The 16,331-nt window shown below is 44.9% G+C and overlaps 1 protein-coding gene across 2 annotated transcripts; it reads right to left on the bottom strand.

The window, feature by feature from the left end:
- On the bottom strand, window positions 1-12,663 carry LOC140901197 (prostaglandin-E(2) 9-reductase-like). 2 transcript variants are annotated; one of them, XM_073319605.1, is made up of 10 exons: window positions 12,377-12,663; window positions 9,370-9,537; window positions 8,137-8,253; window positions 7,643-7,720; window positions 5,037-5,159; window positions 4,322-4,431; window positions 3,849-4,014; window positions 1,371-1,453; window positions 872-889; window positions 1-134 (listed from the first exon to the last, which is right to left on the bottom strand). In XM_073319605.1, the coding sequence occupies exons 1-10, from the start codon at window positions 12,461-12,463 to the stop codon at window positions 62-64; spliced, it is 1,023 nt and encodes a 340-aa protein (XP_073175706.1). In that variant the 5' UTR covers window positions 12,464-12,663; the 3' UTR covers window positions 1-61. The 2 variants fall into 2 exon arrangements, with proteins under 2 accessions (XP_073175706.1, XP_073175716.1); XM_073319615.1 differs by lacking the exon at window positions 9,370-9,537.
- Window positions 12,664-16,331: the final 3,668 nt, after the last annotated feature.

The raw sequence follows: 16,331 nt of genomic DNA, 5'->3' as shown, positions 1-16,331 counted from the left end.
TGGGTGTAGTGAGAGCTTTTATTACTATGATGGAGTCAAATGAAATATGCTAAACATGTCTCTAAATGGAGCTCAGAGCTTCTATTTCCTCTTCATTTAGTTTGACAGATACTGGGACATCTTTGTTGTGAGGGCAGAGGATTGTGTTAAGTGAAAATTTGTGCCTGATGAGTTCAGTGAGATGCTAGCTGACACCAAACCTGAGCATCCTCCACTCCCATGGGAGTGCTCCAGGACTGAGCCACAAATGAGTACCTGATGTTTGAGAGACAAGGGGGGTGAGGTAATATCTTTTATAGGGCCAACTTCTGTTGGTGAAAGAGACAAGCTTTTGAGCTTACACAGAGCTCTCCTTCAGGTTGCATAGGCTATGTGTAACTCAAAAGCTTGTCTCATTGACTTACAGAAACTGATCCAATAATAGATAATACCTCACTCACCTTGTCTACTTAAAATCCTGGAATTAACAAGGCTATACCACCACCTAATATTTGGTTAGTCACTAAGTTTTTACATACTAGCTTGGCTGAGATTTTCAGGAGGCACGGTTCATTCCAAGGGATTAAGTTCTAGCAGCTCAGAATGAAGACAAAATATTTATGAAAGATCGGGGCAGGAACTGATAACTATATTCAAAATACCCCTTTTCCCGCTCAGCTTTATCAAAAGCAAGAAGGCAAGTCATTGTAAGGATGAGATTTATCTCCTTACCGTGTAGGTTAAATTACACAGTAGAGAAGGTGATGGCAACAGTGTTATAAATGGTATTTTCCCTCTAGAATTGGCCCTAAGTATAGAGCATTATTACTAGTTGCTAACAACACAGGAATTGCAAATGGATCCTCTTTAATAGTCATCAGCAAATGGATACTCAGGATGGTCCAAAAATCTAAAAAACAAAATGCAGATAACAGCTGTTTAATTTCCATGAAATATCCCCATGCAAACTGCAAGCAGTTAAGATGTGACATCCATATTTGCATTATGCAAACTATGCAACACTTATGATAATCATCAAGGATTATTTAATATCTGTATAAAAGGATATAACCGGAATTAATAGGATGATGAAGACAGGTCTGACTGTCAGGAAGAGCTTCCTGCCAGTGAGATCTTTTCAGCGTCCGACCACAGCAATTACTGAAAGCCACTCCAAGAACTTTCTAGTCTGTGCTGTCTAGGGAGCAAAAAACTGATGGTGAGTCTTAGATTCCAAATTTCCACTGCCTGCTGCATTGCAGGACCTGCAGGAAGGTATCAAACCTGACAGTGCTGTGAGACTAGCACAATCTGTCTTTTGTCCGGCTGTATGGCCTATAGTTGATTTCCGCACACTTAAAAATTCTTAAAACCCAAGTACTGCAACTCACTGTTGACACAGGTCATAGCGAAGGTTTTGGTTCAGGCTATCAATGGCTTTCATGTCCTCCTCTGTCAACTGGAAGTCAAACACCTATCAGAGAAAAAAATGCTAATCATCAGATTTGCCTATGGGATGGACCAAATTGGCCCTTCATAAAGCAGGAAGGGATTTCATTCGTTCTAACATGCTTGTCATTGAGAGTGTCAGTCACTGAAATAATAATAATAATAATAATTAATACCTATTTCTTATATAGCATTTTTCATCAGTAGATTTCAAAGCACTTTCCAATCTTTATTGTGTTTATACTCACAACACCACTAGGAGGTAGGGAAGCATCTCAATCATCATCCACATTTATAATGGAAAACAACACTCAGGCAGAGAGAGAGAGAGAGTAACTGACTTGCCGAAGGAAGTCCATGGCAGAGTAGGGAATGGAACCTGCAACTTCCACAGCCTAGTCCAGTGCCCCAGCTACTGGACCAACTCCCTCTCCCAAATGCAACCTAGTAGAGGATGATTTCAATCCACTAACCCAGGGGTCGGCAACCTTTTAGAAGTGGTGGGCCGAGTCTTCATTTATTCACTTTCATTTAAGGTTTTGTATGCCAGTAATACATCTGAATGTTTTTTAGAAGGTCTCTCTCTATAAGTCTATACATTATATAACTAAACTGTTGTCGTATGTAAACAAGGTTTTCAAAATGATTAAGAAGCTTCATATTAAATTAAAATACTGATCTTACTCCCCTGGCCTGCTCAGCCCACTGCTGGCTTTGGGTTCTGTTCACCTAGGCAGCAGCGGGCTGAGCGGGGCCGGTGGCCGGGACCCTGGCTGGCAAGGGGCTGGCAGCTAGAACCCCAGACCGGCAGTGGGCGGAGTGGGGCCGGCTGCCAGGACCCCAGACCAGCAATGGGCTGAGCAGCTCAGCCTGCTGCCGCTCAGCCCACTGCCAGTCTGGGGTTCTGTCCGCAGGCTCCTGCCAGCCAGGTCCCGGCTGCCAGCCCCTGTCAGCCCGCTGCTGGTCCGGGGTCCCGGCCCTGTCCACATAGAGTAGGTACCTACCTTCTCCCTGGTTCTACCCATTCTCTTCCTCTCTCTGCACTGAGCTGAGGGTGGGAGTGCGCTAAGCACAGGCTGGGGGTGAAGGAGCAGGCTGGGGGTTGGGGTGCAGGGTCTGGCCAGGAGCTAGAATGAGGGAGGGGGCTCAGGGTTGGGGCAGGAGGTTTGGGTGTGGAGAGCTTACCTGGGCAGCTTCCATTTGGTGTGAGGGGTGCAGGTGGGAATGGGTGTGGGGTGTGGGTGTGTGCAGGAGCTCCCGTTTGGTGCTCAGAGTGGGGATGGGGATGTGGGGGGTGCAAGAGTCAGGGCATGGGGTGTGGGGTGGCTGGGTATGTGTGGGGGGTGCCAGAGTCAGGGCTGGGGTGTGGGGGGGTCAGGGCAGAGGGCTGGGGTGTGAGGGGGTGCAGGGGTCAGGACAGAGGGCTGGGGTGCTCCCAGCCCCCTGCCCTGAGCGGCTCACGGCAGGGGGCTGGAGGGGATATGCCAATTCCACCCCCTTCCCCAAGGTCCCCGGAGCAGAGAGCACGCTGTGGGTCCGCTTTTACCTCTCCCCTCCATAGCAAGGGCTGTCAGCTGATCGAGAGGAGGAGGGGCAGGAACCCAGCACGCTGGGGGAAGAGGCGGGGGGGGGAGGGGGAAGCTTGCCTGCCTGCAAGGAGAGAGCGGTGGGCGGAGGGTGGAGAAGAGCGGGCCAGGCAGGGCAGGATTTTTAATGGCACGCTGCTGTCTGCCAGGGTAGGCAGACAGCAGCGTGTCCTTAAAAATTGGCTCGCGTGCTGTCTTTGGCACGCGTGCCATAGGTTGCCGACCCCTGCACTACCCTCTGGGTTATGGGCCCAGCACACTGCTGCTAGAAGAGTGTCTGCATGTGCATCAAAGGCCAGATACTGAAGTTCTCACCCAATCGTTACTTACTGAGGACGATGTGAGTTTTGCCCAAGTCAGGATTGAGTAACAATTGAACTGAACAACTGAACAGAAACTAAGTAAAGACCTCAGAATTTGGCTCTAGATTAGCAGAGAAATTCCAGACAAAACCTCTTTGCATGAATTAATTTGTGTTGCCTGAGTTGCTTATAGGTTCACTTGGTGATGAGAAACATGTACAGGATAACACTTTGGCCTTTGTCCAACAAATCTCTCTCTGAAATGTCCCTTTATAACTATGCAACCTTTATATTGCAGTAGCACCCAGTGGCCTTAACCAACCTGGGCTTGAATTGTGCGAGGGACTGTACAAACACAGGGCAAATGACAGTCCCTGTCCTAAGGAGTTTGGCTATATGCATGGAGGTGCCGTCAGTCCTCAACTTGAGAGGCCATGTCCACGTAGGGCAGGAACTAAAAGTGGTATTTTATATCCACTATTTTCAAACTTGCGAGTGTTTCTAATGGTATTTCTCCTTTCCACCGCTTTACCTTGAAGTTGTCTTCAATACGCTTTCTGGTGAAGCTCTTGGCAAGGACCACGACACCACGCTGCAGCTGGTAGCGCAGGGCTACTAGAGCTGGGCTTCGGCTGTATTTTTTGGCCAGAGCGTTCAGTACTGGATCCTCTAGCAGAAGTGGAGTGCTTTGATCCACCCTGCAAGGGAATACAGACACAGAGTGAGTGTTTCTGATCTCGGGATCAGTGAGAGCTGAGCCTGTTGGAAGCAATACTTATTTATCATCAGATATTTAGCAAACATATTAGGCCAAATTCTCCACTGCCTGTCTCCTTGTGTGGTCATTTATATCTGTGCCAAATGGGTGCAAAACACAGCCATGCCAATTTGTTAGCATGCTATGCCCGCTTTCCAACCATGTACATGACCACACAAGATCAAGGTAGTGGAAAATCAGATGCATTCTTTTAGTAATGAGACTCAACTGTCAGCTTCTTTCCTTACCATCTCTCCTCTCTGTGAGATCCCAAGGCACTAAAAGCCACCAGCACAATATTTTTGGATTTGCAGAACTCCAGCAATTTTCTTTGGTTGAGGTAAGGATGACATTCAACCTGAAGCATTAGAAAAATGGAGATTTCCGATTGTACAAACAGTGACGGTCACACAACCCGCCCCATTATCTCTATCCTACATGTCCAAAATGGCCTTCAGTGCGGTGACCGTAGTTCAAGGCAGGCATATTTATTGGTGCCTGTAACTGCATGTCCTGAGAAATCTAAATACCTGACTGCACCTGCAAATCAGCTCGATATTTAAAAGGGTACCGTTGTAGGCGAAAAGAAATGTGCCTGCAGTTAAGCAGCTGAAATATAATTGCACACTTAATATTGGAAGCCTCATTGAAGCTTGGCTAAAAACAAGAGTTTTTTCCAGAGAAGAAAGCCCCCAAGACAGGAGTAGATTTTCTTATACTTTCCCTTAAAATACAGTCTGATTTCTATGGAATTTCATTACTATCTGAATCAGTGTTTCCAGGAGAAAGGAGAAGCACAGCAAAGTGCAGAGTGACCTGGCTTTGCCCCACTTGGCTTGGGTTGTCCTCTAGCCCTTCTCTCTCTCCCAGGCTCTGCTGCATGACTCTTGTTTTCCAGTTCTCTTTATGGAGTCACAGCGAACCTTTCTGGGCCTTCATTTTAGCTGAAGCTCAGAGTGTTACCTGGTTGCAGACAGGTTTGTACTTGAGTCCAGGTTTGTTCAGGATCATCTCCAGCTGTCTGCGGTTGAAGTTGGACACTCCAATGGACTTCACCAAGCCTGCATCTTTACATGCCTCCATGGCCTGGGAAAGAAAATATGGTCAGGTCCATTGTCACTGCTGCCTATAGCATGAGTGTCTGCACAATGCAGCTTGAGGGACTGGCGCCTACTAGCACAGACTAGAGACTGTTTTGTTTTTTTGCTGTCATTGCATTACTTCCCTACAGAGATCTGTTAGTACACTCAGTATTGCCAACCCCAAGTGTTCAAAAAGCACGAATCAGGCCCTAAAATATCATGAGACTGGTTAAAAAACCATGAGACTTAAAAAAGGAGGGGCTCTTTTTATTTACCTTTTGGTTTTTGAACCTTTAGGGTTTACCTGAGTCATGTTTAGAAGCTTCTCTCCAAACTCATCGTGGTTTAGAAAGTTACTTGTTTTGTTTAAATGAAAGCTGAGATTTGCACACAACAGCAGCATCCCAGGAGTTGTGTTTTAAGAAAAATAGCAAATATCATGAGACTCACAATAAACCTGTGAGAGTTGGGAAACCTGGGCATTTCAGTTCTGACCTAGAACCCTCCTGTGTCATCAGTCCTGGATACAGCTGGGAGGCATTTTTCAGACAAATAGTTTACTTGACAAAAAAGGTAATTTCAATCAACCCAAAACTATTCGAGAACTGGACATGAATAGTTTTGGCAATTCACAAAATGGAGAGGAGGAGAGGGAATTGTGATGATGGTGATGCGGCCATTAGGGTTACCTTCTTAGAAATGAAAAAACCCCAGCACACACACCCCACAAGGCAGCTCCGCAACTCCCCCTGACAGCCACTCATCGTATCTAGAGAGATAACACATATAGACAAGACTGATAACATTGTACGTCTCCTCACGCTCGCTTGACTGAAACCCTCTCTCGCTCATATGCGCGGTGCACTTGTGTGTTGGAGGGCACTGGGCAGGCAGCTGTTGTACTTTCAACAGTTTTGATCTGTTGTCGCTTAAACTGTGCAAGTGGGAACACTGAAGCATTTTAGCTGGACACAGAAACTTTTAACATCAGATATCCCAGTGTATTGTGATGATAATGCAAATCTTTAGACCCACATAAAAAAACCCGGCGGATTAAATGATTTTTCTGGCAACTGGCAAATCCATAAAAAAACCTGGCCAGGTTGGCCAAATACCAGCCAGGTGTTAACTCTAGCAGCCACCCCCTTTAGAACGTTTAGCCTAGTGGTTAGGGAACTCACCTGGGTTGTGGGAGGCCAAGGGAGAATCCCTGCTTTGGAACAGATCAAAATGGACTTTTTCAATTCACAGAAAACTCTGGAAAGCTTCAGTTCAACCTGAGCCATTTTCCCCCCTTTTTTTGGAATTTTCCAAATGGAAAGATCTGTCATTTACCTAGCTCTAGTCCCAGGCCTCTCACGTGACGACAACGTGAGTTTTGATGAACTATGGTTTGCCTGCTGGTTTGCCGGAGCAGTGCAAAGTAGCTGGAAAAGGGCCTGAGGATTGAACACCCTAAGTATAGGTGGTGTACATCCCCCTTTACAGCAACAAAACAGATACAATAGTAAAGAAAAAAGCTAAGAAAATCAAGGTTAATTCTTCCTCCATTTTCTTTCTTGCCCCTCCCCCTCTTTCCTCCAGGAGGTTTCCATGGCAGCCTGAGACCATGTAATTTTTAGGCCTGGTCTACACATGGTTTTGTACCAGGTATAACTATCTCAGTTAGGGGTTTGGGTTTTTTTTTAACCAAAACATTTGTACAAGTAAACCCCCTGGTGTGGATGCTGTTATACTGATATAAGGGTGCTTAATATTGGCATAGCTTCTTTCCCCCAGAAGGGAGATAAGCAGTAACATTTGTGTTTAGTGAAGCTCTTTGTTTCTTTTATAAAAACAGCATCAGGAGGGACCCTGTCAACACACCTTAGTCATCATTACTGGACTAATAACAGAACTGCCTTGTATCTTAACATAGCCTTACAAAAAGGGTGGTCAATTATTTTTTTGTCAAGGTTAAAATTTCTTGGTCAAGGTACAGTCAAGGTCCAGACTCCAGCGAAACATTTTTCACTCTGTAATGTTAACAATGATAGTAAGTAAATAAAACGATTCCAGGGTCTGTTCAAAAGCATCTAGCTGCCCAGTTTTGGCCCACGGCCCGCTTACTGACTGTTTCTGCTTTACAATATTCCATGCTTCCATTCTCCCAGGTGAGTAATATTTTTCTGCAGGTGAGTAGGATCATAGGAACTACCATACTGGAGCAAACCAGTGGCCCACTTTGTCCTGTTCCAAGAGTGACCTCTACCAGCTGCTTTAGAGGAAGATAAAAGAAATCCACAATGGACAGCTATGAAATAACCCACCTCCAGGAAAAGTTTCTTCCTAAACCCCTCTTAGAATTTAGCTTATGCCCTGAAATAGAGATCTGATTTTTTGTTTTCTCATACACTCATGGGTAAGTAGATTTTGTGCCTGGCCTGGTAAGTTTTCATTACAGTTTTGCATAGGTGTTTTCATGTTATACTTGTACATGATACCCACCTCCCATGTGGCACAAAGGTCTACGTTATCAAAAATCAATTTTCCATTTTCATCCACCGGGCATAAATCATCTCCAGGCTTAAAAACAAAAGAAACAATATAATCAGATAAACCTCCCCTTCGGTATGACACTTGATGTGAATTGCTTTCTGGAGAAATTCTGGAAATATATGAAGCTATTGTGGCATGTCAGTAACTCAATATTCACAGCACATTTAACCTTTATTATTAAGTGCAAAGTTCTTTCTGAAACCTGATGGATGTTCAGTCCATCAGTTTCCTTGATTACCTCTGCATCCCTAATATAAATGAAAGCCCATTTTACATCTGATCTGGAAGAAATATACATAGGGAAATTGTTTGGTATTGTAAAGCCCTTTGCTCCTTACAGCAATGTCTCTGAATCAAGCAGTTAACATTTGGTCTGTCTTAAAGCAAAAGGGGAACAGTGGGGACGAGATTCTCCTGTGTTCAGCCAGAACTTTTTTTTTTACCTTTAAAGATAGGGGTGTATGAATAATATAGAGATCAATGTAGTCAAACTGCAGGCTCTTCAGTGACTTTTTCAGGGCTGATTGGACCATCTCAGGAGCGTTAAAGGTGCTCCAAAGCTGTAAAGAGTGAAAAGAGAATAAGTGCCATCAGAATCATAGGTTCACAAGGCTGATTCCCCAAATAACTTTATTCTGCTATATCTCAGGCATGAAATGTCATGGTATCTACAGGTTTCAGAGTAACAGCCATGTTAGTCTGTATTCGCAAAAAGAAAAGGAGTACTTGTGGCACCTTAGAGACTAACCAATTTATTTGAGCATGAGCTTTCGTGAGCTACAGCTCACTTCATCGGATGCATACCGTGGATACTGCAGCAGACTTTATATACACACAGAGTGTGTGTATATAAAGTCTGCTGCAGTATCCACGGTATGCATCCGATGAAGTGAGCTGTAGCTCACGAAAGCTCATGCTCAAATAAATTGGTTAGTCTCTAAGGTGCCACAAGTACTCCTTTTCTTTATGGTATCTACAGTATATTATGCATTATTTTATCCAAATTTTAATTTTAATAATATACAAAGTCTATGTGTGCCCAACATTTAATTAATGTTGCATCATCATACCCTGCAGCACGAAAAAGTGAACATTCATACAGGAACTCTGTCCTCTACGGGCACCATGAGGGTAGAAATTGGAAACAACTAATGTGTCTTTCAAAATCAATTTAATCCAGTCTCGGACCACAAATAACGCACCAATCCTAATTATATGGCTATTGCACGCATAGTTACAGTTACCAGAGTTAAGATCGTTTAGGTGCCTAACCTGTGTATTTCCATAGCTTACCATATTTGGATTTCTTTCAAGTGTAACTTTAAATCTCTGTCACCTGGTCTGTATGATTGGCTTGGGGATAATTACAGCATCCCTTCTAATGCTTTTACCCTTAGGTTACTAACACGTACTCTCCCTTAACTTCAGTAAAATATAGTTTTCATCTGGTAACTGTATATAGGCACCATGCCTGCTAAAGCTCCAGCTGGCACTAAATGCATTTAACACTTTTCCCATGGGATTAGCACCTGGTAACAAGAGGGGTGTTTCAGGCAATTCCTGTCAGCCTGCTACAACTTGTACTAACCCCTTCACTAAAGTCACTGTTTTCTTGCTGCCGAAAGGCAGCATAGAAAGAAGCAGAGAACGAGTGATGGGATTTAGAACAAAATTACCTTTCCTGTGTAAAATATGTCCTCTCTTTTGACCGTTCCATCTGCAATCTTCTCTTGAATGGCTCGCCCAACCTCTTCCTCATTCTCATAGAAATAGGCTCCATCTATATGGCGGTAGCCAACTTCAATGGCCACCTTTACAGCCTCCTCACACTTACTTTTTGGAACCTATGAATTAAAAACAGAAAGCCTCAAACATGTCTGGCTTACGGATGATATTTTAAAGTGTGGTTCCAGTATCAAAAGTGACCGTGTAAAAATGTCACCTTCTTACTCAGACGCTTTCTCTGTGTGTATTCACACTCACCTCTGCTTACGTTAGTGAAAAAAGTAAATTTGCCATTATGGAAAAGTCCTATAGAATTTAATAGACAATGACCATAGTTCTACAGAATTTTTAAACCAATCTACACATTCTATAGAACAGATGTAATTCTCTAATAAAGTCTCACATTGGTTTAAAAATGTTTCAGAAAAGTGATACATTTCTATTACATTCAATAAGCTTTTAGACACCATTTAAAGAACTCTATTTAATTGCTAAAAAATCTTATTACTTTCATCCCTATTAAATTCTATAGGCCAATCTATTAAAGATAACGGGATGGCACAGGTGTCACTGAAACCAGAATTTGGCCTTCACGATCCTTTTACTGATGATGATACATAAGAAGAAAACAACACAGCTTGCCTCTCTTGTTGAATGTCAATTTCACAGCCCTAGGAGTCAGAAAATACATTTTTTAGTTGTAAATTGACCACATTTAATCCTGAAATCACTTGAAAGACAATAATATGGAACCACGCTGTAATTTTTACAGAATCCCTTTTCAAACTAGAACCACACTTTTAGTCACTAATCACCTAAAAGTGAGGGGGCAAGTTCTGACCTCATTTACACCAGTGCAACCTCCATTGATTTCAGTAACCTTTGATTCATCAGAGAGTATCACAAGTTAAACCATTGGAATGCTGATAATCTGCACAACGAATCAATGTCTCAGGTCCTTATTTATCTGAGTCAATGAAAGTTCGTCCTGAAGGACTGAATAACAATCGAGTAAGGAGCAAAAGGTTTGACCCACGCAGTCCCCTGATAGGTGAACTTTTCAAATAAGATAAAATGTCCAGGATTTTTGTGGAGCAGGTGTTGCAAGCTCAGAAAGAGCTGTCTCTGTTCCCTGATTGGTCCCTCCTCTGCAGCTGCATCTGCCAGATTCTGTCCATGTAGGCCCCCACTCCCAGACCTGGGAAGGAGGAGAAGCAGGGGGGCGCTGACTGATGGCTGGCACCACGTCTTGGACCTGTGCCAGCTGCCCTGCCACCGTGACAGGGAGCAACAATGCTCCCCACCTCAAGGTGAGGCCGCAGGTGCCCCCTTGAGCCCCACCCAAATACCCCCTCCAGTACACACGCCCCTCCAGCACCCCCCAAATACCCCCTCCAGTACACACACCGCCTCCAGCACCCCTCAAATACCACTCCCAATACACAGATCCCTCTGCCACCCACAAAAACCCTCCTCTCACACACCCCAAGTACCTCCTCCCAGACAGGGGTACTGGAACAATTTGTATAGAGGGGGTGCTGAGAGCCATTGAACCAAACTGTAACCCTGTATATGATGGAAACCACTTCAAGCCAGTACCCTAGTTTCAGCACCTATGCTCCCAGTACACACATCCCTCCAGCACCCCCCCCAAATACCCCACCACAGTACACACATATCCCTCCAGCACCCCCCAGCTGTATCCCCCTGCAGCTCCCCCCACTCCCAAGGCAGTGTCCTCTTTTTGGGAAACTGAAAGATGGTAACCTGTACATGAGTGAGTGTGACATCAAAGGGATTTTGCATGGGCTCAAGAGCCTGCCCACGCTCATTTGATTTTAAGATTTGGGTCTTGGGCAAGTTCTTTTCTTCAGTTTCCCCATGTATAGAATTAGGATAGTGATACTTACCTTCCATTGCAAAGTGCTTGGGATCTATGGGCGAGAGAGCTGTAAGTACAATATCGTGATTTTTAGTCACTACTAATTTGGGTGGACTCTGAACCCGGGAGTGACAAAGAGATAAAAGGCTTTGTATCCCATTACCTAAGTCCCCTATTCTTTTCAAGGTCAGTCTTTGTTTGCTCACCCCATGAAGCAAATACAGTTTTGAATGGTGTCAGCACATTTATTGTTTATCTGGCACAGAACATGTATTTACATGTAGCTACACAATCAGAGAGTGAGAGAGAAGAAAAATAACAGCTGCTGCTGGCAGACTCTGAGCAGTAAGTAAGTTACAAATAAGATCACCAACTTCTTCTCCCTCCTCACTCAAAAGGGACACTCATCTGTCATCAGCTTAGTATTATCGTTGGAGGGATGTTCCTGAAATACAGGGTAGTGCTGAGGGCACATGTCCTGATTGAAGTGCATAACATTTTGAATGGCCCAGAGAGGATGACACAAAATTACTCAAGAGAGTAAGAGGGTGAAAAAAAATGGAGCATAAATTAAAGCTCTGAAAGTCATGTAGACATGCCTTTAAGCACAGCATGTGGAATTCAGGTGTGGAATGGACTCCCCAAAACAGCAATAGGAGCTGCAGTTGTGAACTTACAGGCACTTAGAAGATACAACACAATAGAGAACAAGTGTATAAAAACTACCCGGTATAGAACAATTGACAGTTAAATGAGGAAAGAACTGGAATAGCAAAGCAAGCAGCAGGTCAGGACTGATGTGTGTTGCAGAGAGGCTGTGGGTCCATGAATGGAACAGCTAACCTGATGGCAAGTCAGAGATGAAGTGCACTGCAGAACTGCATGGGGCCCATTGTTGGAACCGCAGAAAGTGCTGCATGCCGGGTTGGAGAGCTCTGTGGAGGAAACTGTACAGTGCCTATCCTCACTATCTAGATCTTAGTGCTGTCAGTCACTCATTTTCATGCACAGCACCAAACTTCATACAACAAACACAAATTTCCTACTCTGGAATAATCTATAAAAGGTTTACTCACTGTATCGGGGGCATAGGTACCAAATCCGACCACAGGAATTCTGTGCCCATCATTCATTTTCACAGATGCATCTTTGCAGAGCTCCATTGTCCTCCACTGAATGGTTTATGCTGGTTCTTTTGTGAAGCTTGAAATGTTGCTATACTTCTGCATAAGCCAGTGAGCAAATGCAGCCCCTGACTGAATATTACTTTTATTTACTGAGGCATGGAGACTGATAGAGTAACCAAGCCTATAACTGCAGTCTCCAAAGGGGTCAAAAATGCAACACAAACCAAGCTGGGAGATATTCTGCATTGCTTAATACAAGGCTCAAAGATTAGTCAGTTTTTGTAATGCACACGCTCGTGGGGAGCGGGGTGGGTGGGGGTGGGTGGGAGGGAAGGAGCTAAAATTTAATCTGATCACTGCTGGAAAAACAGCTGCAAAGAGGAATTAAGGTCTCCTCTTTCCTAAAGCTGGAAAGGGGACAAAGAACTCTTTGAAATTCATTCTCTCTTTGGCACTGAAGTTGTTTATCACATTACTGGGAAAATATGACCCCAAGCTGGGACATTAACACACACATTCTTCTAACTATTCTCCTTATAGTTTTAATTGATAAAGGAAGGAATTCCAGGATAGTATTCCATGCCTGGAAGAGAAGAATGAGACCCTCACCCCCACTCCAACCCCTTTGTGCTGGATTAAAGACCCAGAGTGCTGTCCAGAGCGGTCACAATGGAGCACTCTGGGATAGCTCCCGGAGGCCAATACCATCGAATTGTGTGCTGACCGTGCTGATGTTGCCTCCTTGCCCGTTATCGCTTTGCCAGGTTCTGGTGCTGCATATACTGCTGGATAATGCGTGTGGTGTTTAATGTGCTCCTAATTGCCAAAGTGAGCTGAGCGGCCTCCATGCTTGCCTTGGTATGGTGTCCGCACAGAAAAAAGGCGCGGAACGATTGTCTGCCGTTGCTCTGACGGAGGGAGGGGCGACTGACGACATGGCTTACAGGGTTGGCTTCAGGGAGCTAAAATCAACAAAGGGGGTGGCTTTACATCCAGGAGTATTTCAGGCAGGACTTCACGGAGGGTTCCAATAAGAAATGGTGCACCTAAGTTATTGTTCTTATTGGAACAAGGAGGTTAGCCTGGCCTCTGATTGATACATGGCTAGATTTACCTCGCTGCACCTTCGCTGTGGGTGACTGCAGTGTGACCTAGAGGAATGAGTCCCCTAGACGGGGCAGGAGGCAAATGAGTACAAAACAAATCTGGTCTATTTCTTGTTTTGATCCACTCCATCTATCTTTTACATCTTTGGCTGGCAGCAGACGGTGCAGAAGGACTGAATGCCATCCACATCTCATGGCTGCTCGGCAGAAGATGGTACAGTACGACTGCTAGCCATCCTCATCTCTTGCCTGCCCGGCAGAAGATGGTACAATACGACTGGTAGCCATCCTCATCTCTTGCCTGCCCGGCAGAAGATGGTACAGTATGACTGCTATGGTACAGATGGTACAGTATGACCGTATCGCCTGCCTGCTCACCATAAGACGGTTCAATAGGACTGACTGCAGGACTAAAGAGAATGACCTGGTCAAGTCACTCCAAATTTAGTCCCTGCGCCCATGTCTGCCCAGGCGCTCCCAGACGACGTGGCCAGGAGCACCTCGGACACGACGAGGATGGCTACCAGTCGTACTGCACCGTCTGCTGCCAGAAGGCAATGGGTTGCTGCTACAGTGTAGCAATGCCGTACCGTGTCTGCCAGCACCCAGGAGACATACGGTGACGGTTACCTGAGCGGGCTCCAGGCTTGCCGTGGTATGGCGTCTGCACAGGTAACTCCGGAAAAAAGGCGCGAAACGATTGTCTGCCCTTGCTTTCACGAAGGGAGGGAGGGAAGAGGGGCCTGACGATATGTACCCAGAACCACCCGCGACAATGTTTTAGCCCCATCAGGCATTGGGATCTCAACCCAGAATTCCAATGGGCAGCGGAGACTGCAGGAACTGTGGGATAGCTATCCACAGTGCAACGCTCCGGAAGTCGACTCTAGCCTCGGTACTGTGGAAGCACTCCACCGAGTTAATGCACTTAATGCACTTAGAGCATTTTCTGTGGGGACACACACACTCAAATATATAAAACCGGTTTCTAAAAAAACAACTTCTATAAATTTGACCTTATTCCGTAGTGTAGACATACCCTTAGTTTGTCCGTGCTCTCTGAGGCAGGATTAAATATACATAGACCATCAGTGACACACTCAGTATTTCAGTAGAGTTAAAAGTTAATTTTCTCCCCCAAACTTCATACATCTGGCTTTCAAATGTTGTCTGTATGAACATCAACCTTCACATTGCCTCTGCTGAGTAGGAGCATGAGCCAATAGGCTGTGAAAAGAGAATGACTATTAGTGTCTTCCAAGGATAATTGCCCCAGCCAGAAATTTTTGTTGTTTGCTGAAATGTTTGCACATTTAAATCATTGCCTCCAGAGAACAAAATGCTGTGTGCTTTCAGTAGATCAGTGCAGGAATTATCTGAGAAAACATCCCGGGTTATTCCCAAGCGTAAGAGTCATGGCCTTTTCCTCCCCGTTTACAGCATTTTCCTTAGTGCGCTTTGTTTCACATTAATATAAAAGTAAGAAGCACAAAATTACGCACTGTGGGTTTCTGCTATCTCAGAAAAGGAACCGAGGAAGAAGAAAAATAAGCCCTTTAACTTTGTCTCATGCCCATCTTTGTCTTGCTCAGCTACCGTCTTCTATGAATCACAGACAGAAAAGATCTGCTACATTATCCCCATCATGATGCTTGGTAGAGGGCTGAGGACATTAGTAGTAGTTCAACAATAATAATCCAGCCCATTTCCCAGCAAATGCAGGATTATTCCGTACAAAGTGTCCGTCTGGGAGAATTCAGATAACTTCCAATTTATCTTCTTAATGCAGAGATAAACTAAGAAAAATGGGGAGCTGCATTATAAGAGAAAGTTCCACTCTGTCATGTTAGGGGCTTTCCCTTCACCCTTTCCCCTGGTTCTTGTCATGCAGACAGAAAGCAGAAGACCAGAAGTCCGAAGTGCAGGCAATGCAATGTTTATTGGGGTTCGTTTCAAGCAAGCATGCCCATAGCTCTGATGCCGCAGAGCCTTTACCCATGTCCCCATTCCCACCTCCTCCTAACAGGCCCAAATATACCTGCAGTGTACGCCCCTGGTCTCACCCCTTACAATTTATGGTCATGTTCCATTTTGGAGGGTCTTGAGTCTGGGGGCTTGGTACCACCTCTTTTGTATCCCCTGGGAGGGGTAAGGAGTGAGGTTGTGTCCTGTCCAAAGCCAGGCCTTTCTTTGGCTTTTAGTGTGTCTTGTGCCTCCCCCACTGTCCCCCTTGTCCCTCCTAACTGGTTGCTTGACCTTGGCTTGAGAGAGGAGCCAGGCAGCCTTCCAGTGTACGCCCATATATTACATTCCCACCATACCCAGTAACATTTTAGAGCTGTTCCTTATCTTTCTCATTGTGCTAACAAACCCATCCAGCTGGGCAGAAGCAACACACAGTGTCTTTGTTCATTGTTCACACATATTAGTAAGGATATAAGGGTATCAAAAATCAAACCCAAAATGTTATCTCAGGCTAACAAACAGGCCTATATAGTAACACTTCTCTCCCGCAGCCCAGGTGTAGTGCATCACAGGTAGCTGGGTTTCTTGGCAGTTATAGGCCAGATCTATAGCTGGGGTACATCGGTACAGCTCCATTTTAGCAGAGAAGTGACTCTCAACATGCTTGAGGCAATAGTGGAGCAATGTAACATACCCTATCATGGCTCATTGCTGTATTCTATGAATCTCTATTGGCCACATTGTCTGTACTACCTCCAAATATTCTGGGCCAGTTCATGAGCTGGTTTAAATTAGTGTAATGCCAGTGAGTCAAATTCCTTTCTCAGCTGCAC

The sequence above is a fragment of the Lepidochelys kempii genome, chromosome 1 (genome assembly GCF_965140265.1).
Source record: "Lepidochelys kempii isolate rLepKem1 chromosome 1, rLepKem1.hap2, whole genome shotgun sequence".
Classification (NCBI taxonomy): domain Eukaryota; kingdom Metazoa; phylum Chordata; order Testudines; family Cheloniidae; genus Lepidochelys; species Lepidochelys kempii.
This window is presented reverse-complemented; position numbering and strand designations above follow the sequence as displayed.

Excerpts from the sequence above, each read along its gene's own strand:
- LOC140901197 (XM_073319605.1), bottom strand. The coding sequence starts at position 12,463 with ATGGAGCTCTGCAAAGATGCATCTGTGAAAATGAATGATGGGCACAGA. Across the intron at positions 4,015-4,321 it reads TCTCACAGAGAGGAGAGATG|GGTGGATCAAAGCACTCCAC; the intron begins GTAAGGAAAGAA and ends ATTCCCTTGCAG. Across the intron at positions 1,454-3,848 it reads GTATTGAAGACAACTTCAAG|GTGTTTGACTTCCAGTTGAC; the intron begins GTAAAGCGGTGG and ends TTTCTCTGATAG.